Genomic DNA, 18,407 nt, shown 5'->3' with positions numbered 1-18,407 from the left:
AGTTCATATACTATTTTTTTTTTCGATCGCTGATCTGTCGCAATCTTTAGACTTGATTTTTCCCCATAGCTAATCCCTCGAAAAATTCTTAAATTAATTTTGTTATTTTTCCATCGTTGATCCATCACAAACTTTAGACATGATTTTTTTCCGTAGCTAATCCCTCACTAAATTCATGCATTATTATTATTATTTTTTTGTCACTAATCCGTCGCGAACTTGTAATATCATTTTTTTTATTATGATTCTAAAAGGAAAAAAAATACTACAATCATCAAATTATTATACTAAAATACATCAAATAATGATACAACCAAAAGCAGCACAGAGAGCAGTAACAAATCTGATAGTTATAACATATATGAAATCATGATGATCGTTTTAGATGTAAATAAACATGAAATTACAATTATGCCCTTCAGAAAGAAATGTTGTATGCTTACTGTCACACCCCGAAAACCAAAGGCGGAAACATTTCCGGGGTTGACTCCACGTTGAGTATAAAATCCAATGCACATAGTAAAGCAGTAATCACAAAACATTACATTACATAATATTGTTTACATCTGTTTAAAAGAAAAGTTGTACAAGTGTTTTACATATGTAATATGAACAAAAGTAAAGACGAGTCTTCAGGACGCTCCGTCTTCTCCAAAAGGTTGCGGTGTACCTGTCTAACGCTGACCTGAGAATACAAGCAGTTTGAAAATCAGCATAAAGCTGGTGAGTTCATAAGCGGTTTAGTTTTGAGAAGAACGAGTTTCCTTTACTTTCTGAAATAGTTATTGTTCAAGAAAATCCCATATTTTCTTATAAAATGGTTTAGTTATCTTTTGTTACAATTTCAAAAACGGTTTGTTGTGTTATTCCAGAAAAATCCCATATTTTCCTTATAGTTTTAGTTATTCGTTTGTTACTTTATTCGCTTATGTTTTGTTATGCTATCCAGGAAAATCCCATATTTTCCTAGGTATTGAATTGGCTATTTGATTCTAAGTTCGTTACTAGTTGTTATGTTATCCCAGGAAAATCCCATATTTTCCTATGTGTTGAGTTGTTTGGTTCTTAGGTTTGATTTCAAAGTATTAGTACTTACCATATATGTGTAGTATTAGTTAAGTATTCTAAACTACATTCGTATGACTATAACCTACAAACTTAGTTGTATTTTCGTATTTTTGGATTCACTAGAAAAGTACATTACAGTATTTTCGATTATTCTGGTGGATTCCAAAAGAGTACATTAGTTGTATTTTCGTATCTCTATCGACATTCTGAGGCGGATGGAATCAAAACTCAGTAGAGTTCCAGAGGCGTACTTTCGTATTTGGAACTCTGGTGACGTTCAAGGCGTACACTAGCTGTATATTCGAAGTCTTGCTGTCATCCAAAGGCGTTATTTCGCATTCGTAGTCCTAAGCCTATTCGTATTCGTTCTATCCTGTTAATTATATTCGTTATTCGTATTCGTTCTATCATATTAGTTATATTCGTTATTCGTATTCGTACTTAGTTATATTCGTATTCGAATTCGTTCTATCCTATTATATTCGTTATTCGTATTCGTACTTAGTTATATTCGTATTCGCATTCGTTCTATCCTATTAGTTATATTCGTTATTCGTATTCGTACTTAGTTATGATTAGTATGATTTCTTTTACAAAAGACAATATAATATACAATATTTAAAAGAAATCTTTATTTAACGTGCAGTTCAAAACATCAGTTATCACAATCAAGACAATTAGTAAATAAACCATTAAATTGAAAATTAGTTTAAGTACAAAATGTATTTGTACTTTTGCTTGTATTCCCCCCCTGAAAAACAGTGAAAACAGTGAAAAACACGGAAAAAGGGTAGGGGTATGAACTCACCAGTTGAGAAGCGCGACGTTCCGGATGCTAAGTGTCGATTTAAGGTTTGATAACACGTGAGGTTCCTATGTAATACGAAATGATATACAAATATATCTAATTTGATTTATAAACTCTAATTAGATACGATATTACACTCCAACGAACGAAAACACCTCAAAACGGGTGTTTGGAGTGACCCGGGTGACATCTACGGACGGGAATTGAAGTGAGGGACTTGGGATTTGAATTTACTCCCCAAGAGTAAACTCCCTAATGAAGTTTACGGCCTAAACACCCATTCCCCATGAGTTTACGGCCGTAAACTCATGGTGGGGTGGTTTATGGTGCTTAAAGGGTCACAAATGGCTATTGACACTTGGAAATGTTTGGAAAAATTTTACCTAAGGCTTGGAATGAATTAAAATCACCAAATACAACACTTAATGGAGTTTACGGCCTTGGAATGGGGCCTATGGCCGTAAACTCTCATATCTCCTTGAATAAGTGTTTTTAAGGTCCCAAAATTAATCACATGTGATTCTAAAAATTCCTACAAGCCTAGAAATGAATTTGTGGCACCATTTGACACACTTTTAGGAGTTTATGGCCATGGGGCATGTTCTATGGCCGTAAACTCTCATATGTGAGGTTTTGATGTGTTTAAAGCCCTTATACTATTTTTGGTTGGTCCTATGATTTATTCCAAGGCTTTTGGTGGTGTTGGATGGCTTTCTAACACCTTAGAAGTGATTTTACACCCATGTTCGAGGAGTTTACGGCCCAAGCACATGCCTTGGCCTTAAACTCATACAAACCCCTCAAAATCCATGTTTGAAGTGTTCTAGATCCATAACCAATATTCTAAAAGTCATATCTAAGTCTTGTTTGAGCCATGGAAGGGTTTAAGGGCTTAAAAACCTCTAAATTAGTGTTTACGGCCTAGACACCTTCCAGGACCATAAACTCTTAAACAAGGCTCTAAATCATGTTTCAAGGCATTCTAAGCTCATTCCATAAAGTCATCTAGCCATATCTAAAGTCTAATTGTGGTTTGGAAGGGTTTTGTAGCTCCAAAAACCCCATTTATATGAGTTTACGGCCTAGGATAGTTCTAGGGCCGTAAACACATGATAATGGTCCTAATCCATAGATTATACTCGAATTTGAAGGCTAAAGAGGTTGTATAGCATGCTAGGGAAGTTACTTCAAAGATTTGAAGCCTTAAACTTGAGATTTGGACCTTTAATTCTAGTTTGAGGAGAGAGGTTGGGGTGATAGTTGTAGAATGAAGCAAAAGCTTCAAAATGAAGTCTTAGAACACTTTAAATAGTGTTCAGGATTTGGACACGATGAAATTCTACCTGATACCGGCTTTAGACGGGGCTTTTGGTCGCACCCGGCCAATTTTCCGTAACCCGATATGGTTGATTTTAAACATGTTCCGATCACCAATACGAGGCGTTAAAATGAGTTCTAAGGGCATTTGGGCACTCATTAAGTCCTAAAATAAAATATTCAATAATGACTTAATAAAATGCCGAAATCGGAAACGAAATCGGAAACGGCGATTGGATGGTCGGAACGAGTCGCGAGAAGGGTTACATTTAGGGATATGAATTTCGGGTTGTTACACTTACACTGATCCATTCATTCCATAACTAGCAAAAGCTGAGGCGATAGGGGTATCAGGATCTAATTGGGAACATGGCACCAAACCAATCACAACAGCAGATACATCTCTCTGAGGATTCTTCACCTGTAATATAATCGATATAAAAATTACAATTATACCCTTTAGAAAGAACAATCACAATCACTAGTGTTACCTCTTCTGCTGTGCTTGTTACTACATCAAAACCATCATATGAGAAAAAAACGGTTGCAGATCCAGCAAGTACTCCATTAGCTCCATACGGGAAATACCTGAAAATCAGAAACATGTTTCATGTTGCCAAGGGTAAAATGGTAATTTAACACATGTGAAAAAAATGAACATATTACCCGGCTGGAACTTTGTATCCACCCATTGAGTCTTGAAACCTATCTATCCACCAACTACTATGATGAAAAGCAAGGCTACAACGTTTATTGTTGTGATTATGCCTTGAGCCAATGAACTCTAAAAGTATTCATTTTATTAGTATAATAAAATTTAAGAATAAGTCATTAACTGAAAGGACTAAAATACCTCTTTGATTCCGGTGCAGAGTAGTCCAGTTATAATGAAGACTAAAACAGCAGCACAAGGATCAACTACAATTCCAAGAATGGTGGGTCGAGTTAAGAAAGCAGAAAGCTTATCTGGACCTCCAAAAAACACAGCCTGTTTAAAATTGAAATTATAATTCGAAAAAGAAAAAGAAAAAGAAAATTGAAATTATAAATTAGGTAGAAAGAAAAAGGAGATGAAGTTCACCGTATTTGTGGATATGCCACGGGCTACTGCTGCTCCACCAAGTGTGTATTCAAGAATCAGGGACCAACCAATCAACCAAGCAACACTGGAAGTTGAAGGGGATAGAATATTGATTTGCAGAAAGAAAATATGAATATATGAATAATAGAATTGTTAGGAGAAATTACGAGATTACCCTTCTCCAACATATAAGTAAGAATAGTGATACGCACTCCCTGCAGATGGGCAACGACATGCGAGTTATGCATAACATAATGCTGAAAGTCCACCTGCTATTCCGGCTATGAGGAATGATACTGTGATTGCAGGCCCTGTTTTCTCTTTAGCAACTGTTGCAACAAGAATGTAAACTCCAGCTCCAATTGTTTCTCCAAATCCTGATAAAATTGGTTTGACTTTTAGGTTAATTGATACCAATACATCCCAACATCATACATACATACATATATACATACATACATACATACATATATAACAAATTTATTGCATAATGACACTAAGAGAAATAACATGTATTAATCAACAAAACATATATATGTATCGATTTTACTTAATGTAAATCCGAGAAGTGATCAATAATAGATAGACGATGAAAGGTGAAAAGTGATGATACGTAAGTTGATTGAAAGTTTACCAATGGCGATGAGATCAAAAACAGAGAGACATTTGGCCAACTGAAAACCCTCAGCTCTAGCGACACTTGCATCAACCAAGGGAATAAAAAATAATTCTATTTGTCTTTCTAAAATCATTAACGGAGGTTATTATCATGTTTCCTACAGAATCATTAGAGCATGTTTATCATAATCGTTCAATGGTTACATTACATTGATCAAAAGATGCATTGGCCAAAAAAGAAGAGGAAATAAGACAAAATTACATACCTGCCTTGGAGAACTACTCAAGGGATGTCGTACTTATATATTGACATATTGATCTGTCAAGAAATGAATAATGATTAAAAAAAATTAATAAAAGGAAACAACTACAAAATATATTTCACATGGAGATATGAAGATATGGAGATATTTTATAACACTAAATATATTTCCATGTAAAGTGTTACTTTTGCTTTAATTTTACTTTTAAATTGTGATCAAGAGAAAACATTTTTCACAGATGTCAACTACTTAATTTCACTCTAGAACACAGACTATAATTTTCAACTTGCTACAAAAATAGAGCTTCATCACTTGCTAAAACCCATTTTATATGCAATCATAATCATGGTTTTATGCTTTTTTGTATGTTATTTGAATTTAGATATAAGATGGTGTTTACGTAAGTCACACATTGACACCATTGTATGTCTCATAAGGCATTTCAACTGAAGAAAATTCAAAAGGAAATGTTTTCCTTTCATATATTTCACCAGGAACATCCAGTTCACGAACTACATAACAAAGGGTAACATAGTAAATTACTGATGAATAATGATGTTGAATTATCAATTATCAATGAAAAAACAACATAAAAGTTGTCATTTCATCAATAACATGTAAAAGTTAGCCTCCAAACAGATGGACTTACCAACAGAGGTAAAGTCATAGAAGTTGCCCCTGTCAAAATAAATTTATACAAACAGAACTAAAATACTAAAATATTATTAATATTGATTTGCATGACAATTTCTCCTATAATTAAGTAGAAAACTCACCAATTTGACCAAGGAGTTCTATTTTAATGCCATTATGTTCGACCTTCTTCCCTTGCATTGGGTCTACAGATATCTGCAAAAAGGGTAAATAAGTAAATTCAACTTGTTTCGATCACTAGCTAGCAAGTAAGAGGTTTATTATCCAACAAAATTACAAAACCATCAATAAATACCACTCCAGCAATGCTTTTATGACTTTGGAAAAGAGGCACCATTGATATCTGACCATTTTCCTTCTTCAAAGGAACCTGATGATGAATTAGTAAAGAAGAATTATTATAGCAGACCAAAGTATTGATATACTAAACAATAATCATCTATCTAGAATGAGAACAATAAGAATAGCTTACTTGTTTGTGAGTTTTCACATCATTAAATGTAACTAAAATATTACAAGAAGGCTTGAAAGCTCCTATATTAGTAAGTGGAGTGAAGTAAATTGCTATTTCCTGCAATGTTCTTGTAATATGCATTAACCTTACCAAGTATCCCCTGAAAGCTGTTTGTGCCTTAGTAGCAGCCTGTTCTAGCCTGATTAAATCATCATCATTTGCAACATTTAGTAAGTTGGCACTGGAGCTCTACTCTAACTGTGATTGTTCTCCATTTATGTTGCTGATGTGGGACACTGGTGTTGACATAACAGTAGAATCAACAGCAAGATCATTTGATTGTGTGTTGAGGGTAATGGAGGTCTTTTTGTCTAAACTAGCATCCTTCAAGAATAATAAGATACCATCATGTATATGTGTTTTACTAGTAACAGGTGTAACTGTAAACTGTAATATAACACTTTTACTTACTTTTGAGATATTAGATTTTGATGACTCTTCCCAAAAAGAACAGTCTTCATCCACTTTCCAGGAGATTAGATTCCTTGAGTAACTCACGAGATTCATTGAATAATTTTCAACACATTGCTACTTGTTTTCAATTAGGTACATGCTATTAACTTCATCAATTGTCAAGATTATCAATTCATAGCTAATCCTATCAATCTAACACAACACAATACAATGACCTAAACTTATGCATATCATCCATAAAGTTCAAAATTACCTCAAGGTTAATCAAATTTGTATAAACCAGAGCTTGAATGGGATGACCACCACTGTGATCCAGCTACCGCCAACAGAACCACCACTGCTTTCTTATCGGGTGATCGACGTCGTTGTTGCCGCTAAGCAGTTGTACGGTCTAGAGTAGTTGTGAATCAGCAGATCGAAAGGCATTGGCATGGAAGTAAGCTGTGAGTTAACGAGGAAGGCAGTCAAACCGAGAAGAAAGCCAACGAGGATGTGATTTCAGATCAGGTTTTCCTTTGAGAGGCTTCAAAGAGGGATGATACAGGTTGACTGTGGTGGAGGCGATTTCCTAAACAGAGTAGAGATTTGACGGTCATATAGGGATTTGGTAGGAAATCGTCACTTTGGGAATAAATCGGTGGGAATGAAAATAAAACGAGGGAACGAGTAGAGGAAGAAAAGCCAGGAATGAAAAAAGGAAGGCGTAGATTTTCTGCAAGGGTTTAGCGAGGGCCAGGAAAAAAAGCCACTAATTTTTTGCAATCCGTCGTTATTCCCTCGTTGAGAGGTTTTACTTTTCGACGGTTCAGCGAGGGACTGTTTTTTGTCGATAAAATCATACCAATCTGTCGTTGATCCATCTCTAAACTTCTATAATTATTTGGATTGAAATATTTATGCATTCCATCAATGATTTCTCAGTAAACCGTCGCTAATTAGCTACAGATAAAATCTGTCGCTGATTCCATCGTTGTAGGTTAGGTTTCTAGTAGTGTTGGGTCGTGAGTCTGGCAAGGAAGTAACAAGACAGTCCATGAGAAAAGTGGTGGTTACTGGTGGAGGGTGGCAGGGATGAAGTGGGGTTGAGGGAGGTATGGTGTCGAGCATGAAGACGAACTGAGATGGTTGGGTTAAGGGTAGTTTTAATGAATTTTTATTTTTTTTAATCAATTTAAATTAAAATATAAAAAATAAAAACCAAGAAAAAGGGGTAAAACAACAGATCAAATTTGTAATAAAATGAAATGGACCAACTACACTAGAAAGTAAAACGACACAGATCATGCTAATCAAGCAAAAAAGGTTAGGGGCAATATATGCGAATTTTGGATTTCACAGGACCATTTATGTACTTTTCTCTTAGTTATATTCTCATTGACACACTTATTACAAAAATTTTCATGTTCAATATAAGAAAAAAGTATTCCACCCATATAAACAAACGTAGGGATTAAAATGGAAAGATATAGTTACATATCATATTACAATATAGAGGTATTTTAAAAGGACAAAAGGTAAATGAAAATAAAACAGTTACAAAGATCAATTCTAGTTTACATATGAAACATTATATATTAACTATTAAAACATAAAATATAATGATATATTAATATTTTAGATAAGTAATAATGACAGAAGGTAAAAACAAAAGAAAAGAAAAGAAAAATAGCAATGTGTATGTTCTAAACTTGCAACTTAGGAAAGGCATAACTTAGTAGACACCTTCAATTCTGATTCGATACCATTTTCCACCACACACGCCACCAAATGAATCTCCATTTCCATTCATTGGGTCTCTCTTTGTTCAACCATCTCATAGATTTCTTTCTTTCTTCCACCATTCATCCCCTCTTCCAATCTCATCTAAACTGTGAAAATGGCTGAAGCATTAGTCACTATTGCTGCTGAGGGAACATTGAAAAAGGTGTTGTCTATTGCTGCGGGTGAACTCGCCATTGCATGGGGTTACGAAGAAAAGCTGACCAGCCTTCACAGAACATTAGACCTGATTCGTGCCAAGTTACGTGATGCGGAGCAAAAAAAGGAATCAGAGGTTGTGATGGTGTGGCTGAAGCAGCTAAAAGATGTAGTGGGTGAAGCTGATGATGTGTTGGATGAGGTTGATTACGAAATGCTGAGGCGTCAAATAAAGAAACCAGATCGGATAACAAGGAAGGTAATGTGCCTTCCAAGCTTGAAAAGGTTCTCCTTTCGTAATAAAATAGGTCATAAAATCCAAAACATCAATGAAAAGTTACTTAAGATCAATATAGAAGCAAACAGTTTAGGACTACAAAATGAACACCCTGCAGGCCCTGTTCTAGATCGTCTATATTGGAGAGAGACTGTTCCAAATCAAGAAGAATTTAAAATTGTTGGGAGGGATAATGATAAACTCCATATCATTGAACTTTTAACCCAATCAAGAAAAGAAGAAAAACTTAGCATTGTTCCCATTGTGGGAATGGGCGGGATCGGGAAGACCACTTTGGCTAAGTCGGTCTACAATGATAAAAAGATCGAGCAACATTTTGATGTTAAAGCATGGTTGTGTGTGTCGATTAAGGTTGACATAAATACACTTCTTGCCAAGATCTATGAATCTCTTGCCAAAAAGAAACCTACCTCGGACTTAAGGACCAATTTAATTGAAAGTCTTAAAGAGCAGTTGGCATCAAAAAGATATTTGCTCGTCTTGGATGACGTTTGGGTCGAAGAGAGGCCATATTGGGAAGAGTTTAGGAGTTGTATGTTAAATGTAAGCTCACAAAATGGAAGTGGCATTCTTGTCACTACACGGAAGCTTGAAATCGGAACTCATGATATGCACGTGGATTCATGTCTTTTAAAAGGTCTTTCTAATGATCATTGTTGGCACATCTTCAAAGAAAGAGCGTTTGTGAAAGGAACATCAGCATCGCCAGAACTGGTGAAGATAGGCCGCGACATTGTAGAAAAGTGTGGTGGTTTACCATTGTTATTAAATGTAATAGGTGGTATGTTGGCAAATTACAACGACATAGAGAAGTGGCTGTACATAAAAAATAGCAAGGTTTGGGATCTGGAAGAAGAAAGGGATAGAGTACAAAAGAGTTTGGAACTGAGCTTTGATAATCTCACGAATTCTGTCAAGCAATGCTTTGTGTATTGTTCCATCTTTAAGAAAGATACGGTCATGGAAAGGGAAGAACTGGTCCAACTTTGGATGGCTTTAGGGTTGGTTCAAGCAGATGAGGAAAGAAACAAGGAGATGGAGGATGTGGGGAATGATATTTTTCAAATTTTGGTCAGCAATTCGTTGTTCCAAGATGTTAAAAGGGATGAGTATGGTCATATTACTCGTTGTAGCATGCATGATCTGGTGCATGATCTTTCATTATCACTTTCAAAACATGAAAGCTTATGTCTGGAGGATGCGTCAAATGATGATCTTGCATGTATCCCTCAGGTTAAACATCTTGCTTTTTACAAAGAAAAGAACTATAAATTGGCAGCAGAGGTTTCTATGTTCATTGAAAGGAATACAGTGGCTCGAACTTTGCGTACATTGTTCATCGAAGGTGAAGTTGATAAGAAATTTCCATTTCAACGATTAAAATGCATACGAATCCTACAAGTCAAATGTTATACAATAGAGAAGTTAGACGATTCAATTGGAAGGTTGGTGCATCTCAGGTATTTGGATTTGACATATACGAGTATCCGTGTTCTTCCTAAATCTATTGGTAAATTATACCACTTGCAAACTCTGAAGTTGCCTGACATTAAGAAGTTTCCAGAAGCCATGAGAAATTTGATAAGCCTACGATATTTCCAGCGTCACAAAGAAAATGTCAGGAGGCCTTGGTTGGACATGCGTTTCGAGTGTGACAAATACATTCCTGCCAATATCATAGGACAAATGACTTCTCTTCAAACTTTGCCTTCCTTCATAGTGCTTAGAAGGAAGAGACATGGTATAGAAGAGCTATGCCGTTTGAATAACCTTAGTGGAAGCCTCTTTATTTCACATCTAGAGAATGTTAGTAGCAAAGAGAATGCTTTCAAGGCAGACTTATCTAGAAAGAAAAATCTATACGAGATCGAATTCGAATGGAGTTGGAACCGTGGAGGTGCCAACATAAACGACAAGGATGTATTGGAAGGCTTGCAACCCCCTAGAAATTTAAAAAATTTGAAAATTACAAATTTTTGTGGTGATAATTTTCCAGATTGGGTGATGAAGATGGCAATCGATATCGAAGGGAAATGGACCCCCCTTGACAAGCTCACGGAGATCACATTATTTCGATGTTGCAACTGCCTCTCTTTTCCGACGCTTGAGCACCTACCACATCTTCGGGGTCTTGATTTATACGAAATGGACAACTTGACATGCTTAAGGGTTTCCGATGTTACTGGATCAACAAAGCCTTTGTCTCCATCGTTGAGATCGCTCCGACTAAGAAATATGAAAAGATTGGAAAATTGGATAGATGGAGCACCCAACAGCTCAAAAATGATATCGCCTGTCCTCGAGACATTGGAAATCAAGAGTTGCGCAAAGATTATTCTTTTAGATGAATGTCATCCCCATCCTCTTGTGTCCTTAAGGATATGGAGCTGCACAGGTTTGGAGTACATTAAGAGCATACAAGGCCTCACATCTCTTAAATCTTTAGTAATCGACCATTGTCCAAGTCTTTCATTAATAGCCAATTTGCCCAAACAGTGTCATTCTTTGAAGAGTTTGCGAATTGGCTATTGCGAGAAGCTGACTTCCTTGCCTTGTGAAATGTTTAATTGTTTTGCCTTCTTAAATAAGTTGGAACTTGGTCCATTCTCGAAGGAGCTGGATTCTTTCCCGAGTCTCCAAGGCATCGAGAAGTTAAGGAACCACCTTGACTACTTGAACCTCAGAGGTTGGGATCATTGGGAGTCAATTCCAGAAGAAATACAACACCTCACTTCACTCACTTCGTTAGTCATAAGTGGATTCGGAATGCGAGAAATGCCCGTGTGGTTAACCAACATGTCATCTACCCAACATTTATGTTTCCATGATTACAACGGGCTAAAGAAACATGAGTTTCAATAATTGCAACTGATGTCACACTAAACCATTCAAAGTGTTAAATTATGTTGTATCGTTCATTCGTCTTGTTACTCACTAATACAGTCTCTTCTAACTTTCTCCTCGCTTGTGATCTAATTGTACTGAGACATATGTCTTCAATAACAGACAAGTACAAAAGATATGTAAAAGTCCAAACATTAATTTTATAAATTTGATACCTACACTTTATACTAAATTACTAAATGTCGCAAGACTCTTCTCACTTATTCCTACAGCTATTGACTTTTATTTGCAATTGATGGACCAATTTTGCAACATTCAGTAGTGCTTAGTGTGTTTTTCATAGATTGGACCAATTCATTGCATTATGGCTCTCGTAACTGATTTGTACTATACTACTAATATGTTGAATTGCAATATAAGATTTCAAAAATTCTCATCCTTCTTTGTGTTGATCTAAATAAACCATCGGTAGAATGTTCCTTAGGATTATACACTTATCACTACTGTCAATATTTTTAATTTTAATGATGTATTAAATTTAATATCTTCTAAACACAAATAACAGTCAACATGTGATGTTTACACATGTGGGTTAAGAATTTATTGGATGATATTGGATTAATTGACACTTTAGGAAATGGATATGTTGGGATTTGACAATAAAAGAGATAGCTACATAGTGCATACTGCTAGTGACCACGGATTTCTATTATTTTAGCATCATTAGTGATGAAAACACCAAATTTCCAAATAAACTATCAAAGAAAAAACAAGTGAAATACCAAATCTGAAAACAAAAATTGTAAACAAAAATCAACATGTAGTGTTGTATGTATTTCAAAAGGTGAGGGGACAACATAGACTTACAAATTAACAACACAAAGGTAAAATAAAACAAAAACATACATGTACATCTCTACTCTCTAGTTAACAGCTTAACCCTCGACCTTCTAATCCTCCAACTTTATACCAACTAACTTCAACATATGTTGTAGGTTTCATACTACCAATAAACTTGTCACCAAAATATGAATGATTGTATATCATTGCTTCCATAAACCAACATTTTTAGACCAAACAAAAATGCTTACAAAAAAGAGCAGATAAATTTTTTTAACACTACTAAATTTCAATCTTGGTTTGAATATAAACAACTAAGAGCATAAGCTAGAATATCTTGCATTTTGAAAAATAATCTTATCTTATCAGGATCAAGGTCCCATGATGCATGAGACAACTACAGAGAGCGTTTTCCTTTAATACTTGGAGAAAAAGTTATTAAAAAAAAAAAAAAAAAAAAAAAAAAAAAAAAACAGCTTCTAATCAACAACACTGGCAAGATCATAAATTATATGAAGCCATGTTTTAAGTTATTACAAATTTATGCATCCAAATTGGTACTCTTGCCTTACAACTCCATTATTCAGACTAAAAACATCACGTAATCTACAACGACGAAAAGCAAGGGGTGCTTATATAAAATTTACACATTTTTATCAATTTATGAAGCCATGTTTCATGTTATTACAAATTTATGCAGCCAATTTGGTAAACCATAGCATAAATTGTTATCAATATGTAAATGGCTACAAAGACAGGTAAAAGAATCCATTTTTGTTGCTTACATTCGAAAAAAGATGCAATTAACTTCACTACAAAAATAAGTGTATTACCATCATCTTAAGACCATTAAAGAAAAAAAAAATCATCTCATATAGGCATGAATGAAAAGCCATATTCTAGCAATAGTCTGGTATTGATTCAATCTACTGCAATCTGAAAGTTATGTCACCTTCATCTTTGCCAACATGATCTTCATCCTGTCAAAGTCATTAAGTGAGGCTCTCTTCTTCTACACAATGGCCTTTATCTCCCAAGAATTTCTCACCCACTTGCTCTTAGAATCTGCAGTTAATCAATATTTAGGTATCTGAAAAGCCACAAGAACCCACCAACCAATAAAGAGAATATCATAAAAAGAAGGCTAGACCCAGTTTCTTCCTTATAAACATTTCTGAAGTATCCATTAGCTCAATAAGTATAAAACCTAACATTTTGAAAATGTTTTGAACAACATAATCTTTTACTTCCCAAAACATTTCTAAAGTATCCTCCTACTAATTTGAACATGGTAAACCACTTGAGTTGTGGTGACTTGGTAAGGCATGTGGAAGATATGGTGGATAACCTATTGACCCATGTTCAAATCCTGGCACCACTCAGCCCTTGTGGCCATGGAGGTTCGCTTGCAGTGACTCCAGGGCATGAGGCAAAGCTTTATGTTTGCAGCGGGGGATTAGTCGGTGCGCGAAAGCTGGCCCGGAAACCCTCGTTAGGGAAGTTCCCTTTCCAAAAAAAAAAAAACATGGTATAGATCAAACCACTATATTAACCTCGCTCTGTGATATTCAAGATAAACCTGACATAATCCTGCAGAAAATTCGAATTAGGGCTTCACAGGATAATGAAATCACACAAAATAGAAGTATATTATCAAAGAAGGAAATCCAATCAAGCATATTCAAAAAATATCGAATCATTCAACTCTGAAATACCCTCATTTTGTATCCCGAAATCAGATTGCCAACATCAAAATGCCAAATAAAATTGGGAGCAAGGAGAAAGGTCTTACATGATTTTCGATAAAATCTGTAGATGAACAGGAAAAATAACACTAACACATTTTTCTCGATGCTCAGATGGCGACATGGCGTTATCTTCATTGATATCGCTTGTGATTTCAATACCCCTTCTTTTAGAGGCATCTAACGTTTGCGAGTCTGCTGGACTGCACTTCGAAAAATCAAAACGAAATTCAAAACGAAATCCTAGAACAAGAAGATCTAATTAAAAATGGATTGCCGGAGGTGAATGAAGCACCGCGGTGGGGGTCTGTTCGCCACATTGTCGAAAACAGAATTTGGATCTCCAGACCTGATGATTATGAAAAACATAAAACAAGATGAATATCTGAATTCGACGGTCTTCATGAATCTGCATACCCGATGAATACGAAGAAAACAAACCAAGATGAAAGCAAATCGTTGGTTTGATTTTGGGTTTTAGGGGTGCTAAGTTTTTTAAACTAAAAGACAAAACTGCACCAATGGTGTTAGCTCAAAATTGCTACTTTGGTCCAAAAAAGTTTGGACTAACACCACAGGCACAGGTCCAAACTTTTCATTTTATTGCGAGTTTGGTCCAATTTGCTATGAACTTTTTTATAATGATGATTTTGCCCTTATTTTTTTTTTCTTTTTCAGTTTTTTTTTTATTAATTCTATTAATTTTTTTAATGAAATAAAAAAATAAAAAAAACCAACTAACCCTTCCATCTCTCTCTCTCTCTCCCCACCGTGTCACCGGAAACCATTGTTAGCTGCCGAAAGCCACCGCCACCTGCCAGAAACCACCACAATCTATCGGAAATCGCCACCACAACCACCATTCTTGTTGGAAACCACCTCCAAAACCTCTATTCTATCCGCATTTCATCTTTTTGTTTCTTCACTCTCTTCTTCTCCGAAAACCTCATGAACTATCACCACCATTTGATGAATTTAAACATAATTTTTCCAAATATGAAGAACAAAACATTCTATATTTTTCAGATCTGAAGAACAAGAAGTATTTATAGACATGTAAACCACAAGATCAACTAGATTTGTAAAGGCACAAGAAGTATTTACAGATTTGTAGAAGCTTAACATTCTTAAATCAAAATTCAAAAAAATCTACACTGATATGGATCAATAAAGACGAACACAATGCTGATATAGATCTAGAAAGACCAAGACAAAAAAAAAAAAAAAAAAAAAAGGCAGCGAATACATGGCCTGAGTCATTCGAAGGTGTTGAAATCAGAGCTTCCACCGTCTTTAGATCTTGAAAAAGGACGACAGTTTTTTTTTTCAAAACTGTAAAGGACGAAGCTAGGATTTTTCTCAGTTTCTCTTATTCTCCGCCGCCCTTCCCATATGGATTAGGGTTTTTGTCATGAAAATCGAGCTACCACTGTGGGATGGGTTTTCAGATGTGAAGAGGAAAAGGGTTTTCAGATCGATAGATCTGAAGAAAGTTTTCAGACTTAACCGGTGTAGATCCGTTCTCGTCTAAGGACATTGGAGACATGAGCTCGCAACAGAAGACTCTCGAGGAAAAGAGGCGGATCTCGATTCAAGGTTTTATCCTCCATCGTTTCGTCTTCAGATCACCATGTGTGTCTTCAGATGAAGAACCAGAGAACCGATGAACTCGATCTGATTCCGTCTTCATGATTTCGTCTTCTGATTTCATTTTCTTATTTCTTCATTATTCGATCTTCCCTCTATTTTCCCTTCCTTGAGTGTTTAGGGAGAAAAGTCTAGAGAAGAAACATATCTCAGATCCGGTTTTGGTTGGACGAGAGAGAGAGAGAGAGAGAGAGGTTAATTGGTTTTTTTATTATTTTTATTTCATCAAAAAATTAATAGAAATAATAAAAAACTGAAAAAGAAAAAAAAAAGTAAGGGCAAAATCGTCATTATAAAAAAGTTCATAGCAAATTGGACCAAACTCGTAACAAAATGAAAAGTTTAGACCTGTGGTGCTAGTCTAAACTTTTTTGGACCAAAGTGTCAATTTTGAGCTAACCACAGGGACCATTTGTGCAGTTTTGTCAAACTAAAAAGACCTTTTTAGCAAACGATTTTTGATTCATGTTTTTTTTTTTTTTTTTTTTTTTTTTTTTTTTTTTTTTAAATATAGTTTTAAAATATATTTGTATAAACTTTTGAGGTTTAACCGCCTTTCTTTTTTTTTTTTTTTTTTTTTTTTAAGTTAATTTAAAAGTTCTTTTGAACTTTCCAAACTTTTTAAACTTTTGATTTTTTGAAAAAACAAAAAATCCTAAAAACCATTTAAAAAAAAATGTCAAACACCCTCTTAATTCTTCTTTGCTTTCACAAAATCAAGTGTTAATCTATTTTGGGGTCACGACCCTTTTATTTTTTTTAAGAAAGCCTTGGCATGCTACGGGATTTTTTTTTTTTTTTGTGTTTTTTTATGTTAAAATATAAAAAAAAATTATTATAAGGATCAAAAGTTTCAAAGTGACTAGAAAATTACAACAAAAACATAAATGTCTTTTTGTGTATTTTATGTCAAAATGTTAAAAAAATTTGACTGCAATGACCAAAATGATTAAAGTGGCTAAAAAATTATGACAAAAATGGTTAAAGTGACTGCAATGACCAAAATGGTTAAAGTGGGTAAAATATAAAAGTTTTGACCACAATGATCATAATGTCAAAATGGCCAATGAACTGTAGTAAAAATCTTAATCCCAAAAAGTTTATGTTGCTAACTCTTTTGTGCTTGTGTATATATTTTAATTTTCATACATTTATTTTTATTTATCTTCATACGCATATAAAATAATGGTACGTCCTTATTAAGTCTATCAAAATGTGACACATATCATCATTTTACATGATCAGAGGATAAATAGGAAGAAAATATATAAATATATCTAATATCTCTCTAGATTTATTGATCTTTTTCTTTATTTTGAATTTAATAAAAAGGTGTGTCCATGTGTTTGCATCTCAAATTCCTACTAACACTTTTGTTTATTTATCTAGTATTGATATTTGTGTTAGGGCTTGTAAACATAAACCAATTATTAATATAACGGTTTGATATTATTAATAGCATTATTGATGGATTGTTTTTAACTAGAAATTCATTTCTTTCTGTTTTATGGAGACACACTGATAATTATCATTTGTTTTTGCCATACTCATAAGTTCTAATGTTTGCTTTGCGGGGGGTAATCTCTAAATTTTCTATTAGACAATGAATATTTTTCTATTTTTTAAATGGACTATTTGCTTTGAAAAAATATGGCATTAGGGCCATTTTTGTAAATTATAGGGACAATTTGTAATTTATTTTCTACAAAAAATCAAACTTATCAACATAGGAAAGTATTATGACGAAAGTGTCAACCCCAAAGATTATACTATTTAAACACTTGGGATAATTTTTGTAAGTTATTTTCTACACTAGGATCAAACTAGCCAACATATGAAAATTCTAATTTGAGTGGATGAAAGAGATATTTTACGAAGTAGGAGGGTGAAAAGTGTCATTCTACAAAATAAGAGGCATGAAGTACCAAGATACAAAAGTTTAATTAATAACCCATAAAAATAAGATGGAATTCATTTTCACTAGTTTTGTATATGTGAAATAGTTAACAGATTTGTCCTTTATGACCTTATTTATGTTTCGGTCACAAACGGTGGTGGATCAAGTATTTAAATTTACATTTAATATATGGATCAAATATATTCTTTTATTGATCCAATTATAGATATATGAATCCAGTTATAGATAAATTTCTTGCTAAATATTCTAAAGGGAAAGCAAACTTATTGTCGATAAGAGGGAGGTTAGTTTTACTCAAATCCGTTTTGGGATATTTGGGTACTTATTTTATGTCTCTTTTTCCTCTTCCGGTGAAAATTAGAAATAAACTTGAATCTTTAAGAGTTTTTTTTCTCAGATCGACATGTGATATAAAGAAAATCCCATGGGTGTCATGGAAATGTATGTTAGCGGATAAAGAG

At 34.4% G+C, this 18,407-nt stretch overlaps 1 protein-coding gene, 1 long non-coding RNA gene and 1 pseudogene across 3 annotated transcripts; 1 reads left to right on the top strand and 2 right to left on the bottom strand.

Moving 5' to 3' along the window:
* Window positions 1-520: 520 nt before the first annotated feature.
* LOC145030955 (cationic amino acid transporter 2, vacuolar-like) lies at window positions 521-7,853 on the bottom strand (annotated as a pseudogene). The gene is made up of 13 exons (XR_013676763.1): window positions 6,735-7,853; window positions 6,282-6,647; window positions 6,105-6,179; window positions 5,932-6,004; window positions 5,159-5,211; window positions 4,909-5,050; window positions 4,450-4,651; window positions 4,275-4,359; window positions 4,047-4,181; window positions 3,860-3,977; window positions 3,685-3,781; window positions 3,496-3,614; window positions 521-685 (listed from the first exon to the last, which is right to left on the bottom strand). The product of XR_013676763.1 is annotated as a cationic amino acid transporter 2, vacuolar-like (transcript).
* A 726-nt stretch (window positions 7,854-8,579) lies between these two features.
* On the top strand, window positions 8,580-11,814 carry LOC145029722 (putative disease resistance protein RGA3). Its single transcript, XM_078978202.1, has one exon. It carries the CDS (start codon window positions 8,614-8,616, stop codon window positions 11,812-11,814), a length of 3,201 nt encoding a protein of 1,066 aa, XP_078834328.1. The 5' UTR covers window positions 8,580-8,613.
* Window positions 11,815-13,340: 1,526 nt separating this feature from the next.
* LOC145030954 (uncharacterized) lies at window positions 13,341-14,861 on the bottom strand. The gene is made up of 2 exons (XR_013676762.1): window positions 14,429-14,861; window positions 13,341-14,226 (listed from the first exon to the last, which is right to left on the bottom strand). It is a non-coding gene; the product is annotated as an uncharacterized LOC145030954 (long non-coding RNA).
* Window positions 14,862-18,407: the final 3,546 nt, after the last annotated feature.

The sequence above is a fragment of the Lactuca saligna genome, chromosome 2 (genome assembly GCF_052625555.1).
Source record: "Lactuca saligna cultivar CGN05327 chromosome 2, ASM5262555v1, whole genome shotgun sequence".
Taxonomy (NCBI): Eukaryota; Viridiplantae; Streptophyta; class Magnoliopsida; order Asterales; family Asteraceae; genus Lactuca; species Lactuca saligna.
The sequence above is the reverse complement of the archived record's forward strand: the minus strand, read 5'-3'. Positions and strand labels throughout refer to the sequence as shown.